Source organism: Triticum dicoccoides, chromosome 6B (genome assembly GCF_002162155.2).
Source record: "Triticum dicoccoides isolate Atlit2015 ecotype Zavitan chromosome 6B, WEW_v2.0, whole genome shotgun sequence".
In the NCBI taxonomy this organism is placed as follows: Eukaryota; Viridiplantae; Streptophyta; class Magnoliopsida; order Poales; family Poaceae; genus Triticum; species Triticum dicoccoides.
Genome location: NC_041391.1, coordinates 651,924,866 through 651,927,843, shown reverse-complemented (window position 1 = coordinate 651,927,843; position 2,978 = coordinate 651,924,866). Strand labels below are relative to the sequence as shown.

At 52.4% G+C, this 2,978-nt stretch overlaps 1 protein-coding gene across 1 annotated transcript; it reads left to right on the top strand.

Annotated features, from left to right (window-relative positions):
• The first annotated feature begins 395 nt into the window (after window positions 1-395).
• On the top strand, window positions 396-1,956 carry LOC119324860 (E3 ubiquitin-protein ligase SINA-like 4). The gene is made up of 2 exons (XM_037598629.1): window positions 396-918; window positions 1,020-1,956. Exons 1-2 carry the CDS (start codon window positions 583-585, stop codon window positions 1,725-1,727), a joined length of 1,044 nt encoding a protein of 347 aa, XP_037454526.1. The 5' UTR covers window positions 396-582; the 3' UTR covers window positions 1,728-1,956.
• The last annotated feature ends 1,022 nt before the right edge of the window (window positions 1,957-2,978 follow it).

Here is a 2,978-nt window from a genome sequence, read left to right as displayed (position 1 = left end):
CGGTCAGCCTTTGGATGACAGTCACGGAGGAGCAGATCCACCGTCGATTCACGACGAAGGTCAGATGGCCCAAAAACGTGCTTGTCTACGCTCCCACTTGAACTGCTTTTCTCTTAGATTGTGAATTCGCCTAGCGACTGAAAAGTCGGTATTTTGGTGAGCTCAAAGGGTTCTCGTATTGTGTGAAAGGTCACATGAGCACTCAGATAAGTTGGGGAGTGAGCTTTTTTTCGGGGGAGTTGCCAGTTGCCAAGTTGGGGAGTGAGCTGTTTTTCTTTAATAAAAATGTCATTTTTTTTAGACAAAAAAGGTCATTTTGTAGGCTAGAGTGAGCTGCTGCAACGACCTGACTGTTAACCACTTGGGCCTCAGAAAGAGAGCGGGCCGTTACGCGTGTGTGGGCTGGTGAGCGTGCGTCTTCTCCTTTACTTCTCTCTCCGTATGGGAGGAAATGCCGGGGATTCAGCCAGTCCTTCTTGAACTCTCCAGATCCCAGCCTTCATTGCTATCGTGCCAACCCCAAATCCCCAGTTCCGCCGAGGTTCCCACATCCCATCTGGTGCGTAGCAGCGAGCGCCGGCGATGGGCGGAAAGAGGAAGAGCACCGGGGACGTGAAGACACCGCCGACAGTGGGCCGGCGGCCGGGCCGCCCGAGGAAGAACACGCCGCCGGAGGCGATCCGGCGCCCGGGCCGCCCGAGGAAGAGCGAGCCGGGCGTCGAGGTGCCGCTGGCGCGCAGCCCGGTCTCGGTGCAGACGCTGGCGTCGCCCAGATCCAAGCGCGAGGAGGAGGCGAACGGCGGGCTGCTGGAGCTCGCGCGCGGCGCGGCGGCCATAGCCGCGGCGGAGGAGGAGGAGGAGCAGGTCAGGATGCGCTGCGACCTCTGCCATGGCCCCCTCAGGCCCCCCATCTACCAGGTAATCAGACAAGACGCCCAAAGCGCTCCCCTTTCAATCCGCTTGCCTTGGTCACGGCCAAGATTTGATTGATTGATGAATTCGTGCCGCGTTGGCCGCAGTGCACCCGCGTGCAGCACGTCGCGTGCCGCGACTGCGGCACCGGCGAGTGCCGCCCGTGCGGCGGCGACCCGGCCGCCGTCTTTGTCCACAACGCCCAGCTGGACGCCCTCTTCGGCTACATCAAGGTGCCGTGCCCGTTCCGCAAGTTCGGGTGCGCCAGCTCCGTCGCCTACCGCGACCTGGCGGCGCACGAGGAAGCGTGCGCGTGGGCGCCCTGCGCTTGTGCGGAGTGCGGGTACAAGGGGCCCCCGTCGGGCCTCCTGCGTCATCTCACGGAGTTGTCCGGCCGGCACGCCTGGACCGCCCACAGGATCACCTACGGGATGGACCTCCAGTTCACCGTCCCCGTGCCGGAGTCGTCGGAGCAGCAGTGCGAGGACCGCGGCCTCCTGATCGCGGAGGACGGCGCCGTGTTCCTCTTGGCCGTGGGGGGCGCCGGTGGCGTCCGCCGCGTCACCGTCGTGTGCGTCAGGGGTTATGTCGGCACCGGGCCAGTGTACAGCTCCTCCGTCGAGGTGGCTGGTCCAGACGAGGCGCGCCGGCTGAAGCTCAAGAAGAAGGTGGCGGCGAGCTGCTCGGCCCCGGTCGAGTTTGATGTGTTGGCGCAGCCGGAGTGCGACACTGTCCCCGTGTATCCGGAGATGCTGCACGGGGAGGAGCTCCATCTGTGCATCCGTATTGGCAAGACGAAGATCATCTGTTCCTGAACCTAAGAGAAGCATCAGCAATGTAGTTCTGGAGACATATGTGTCTTCTGTAGTCTCGTTGAAGAATTGGATTACCTTTATTTACCTGGCTTAGGTATGGTAGTGACTTGGTTCTAGTGGGTCCTCTCAAGTATTCAGGGTTCAGTTAAGAACTGGGGTTTGGTGTTCAAGGTGACTTGGTTCAGTTGAATTATCTGTCCGTGAAATTTGGTGTTTGATTGGAGTTGCAGTCGATAAATTCCTCTTATCATTCCAAAATCGAGTATTTGGAATGATACTTGTTTGCAATGTTGGTTCAGTTGAATTATCTGTCCCTGAAATTTGGTGTTTGATTGGAGTTGCAGCCGATAATTTCCTCTTATCATTTCAAAATGGAGTATTTGGAATGATGCTTGTTTGAAATGTTTATGCTTTCAATCTGCTTGGGTCTGGAGGTTGAGGGCTCGCCTTCTGTCTACTGTAATAATCACTGGGTCTGGGGACTTGTGTACTAGGTTGAGTGATGCAGATTGGAGGTCGGTGTTTCTTTTCATCTAATTTTGTTGACAAACGGTAGATCATAGCTCCATTGCATTTTTTATAAATTGTTGAAAGTCCACAACATACAAGATGGCTTAAGGCAAGCCAAAGAATCTACAGTAGCTAATAACAAAAGGAAAAATGTATACACAAAAGGAGTGTTACAACTAGTTGCTGAGCAATAACTTAATCCAACCAAAGTGAGCTGGAGAAGATATATGTGTTTCCATTGTTGTTTCTAGACATCCAGATTGCTCAAGCAGCAAGGATAATGATTTCCATGTAGAAAAGAACATTGAGTTTGCAATTCAAATCTTCAAAAGCCGTTGAGAAAGGGCATTTTATGTAAATTTGATGCGATAGAGAAGTGCTCTGAGCATTTTGGGCTCACTGCTGCTGATAGACGGAAGCAAGAATTGAAATGGCTTCGGAGCTGTAAAGAGAAATAGATTAAGGAGGGTGATTCGAATACTATATATTATCATGCGCAAGCCGCTGGAAGGAGGAGAGAAAATAGGATTGCTCAAGGAAGCTAATGGATTACATTACCAATTTTTATAAAAAAAAACTTTTGGTAGACGTGATGATTCAACTATTACTTTAGATAGTGATGCGGTTAAAAAAAGATCTCTAATCTGGGGGCTAATAGAGTCATTAGTGATTTCTCCATGAAAGAAATTCATAAAGTTGTCTTTCTATGTAATATAAAAGTCAATGGATTTCCAATAGAAT

Bases quoted from the DNA above. Each gene is read 5' to 3' on its own strand.
- LOC119324860 (XM_037598629.1), top strand. From the start codon at position 583: ATGGGCGGAAAGAGGAAGAGCACCGGGGACGTGAAGACACCGCCGACA. The intron at 919-1,019 runs GTAATCAGACAA...CGTTGGCCGCAG, and splicing joins TCAGGCCCCCCATCTACCAG to TGCACCCGCGTGCAGCACGT.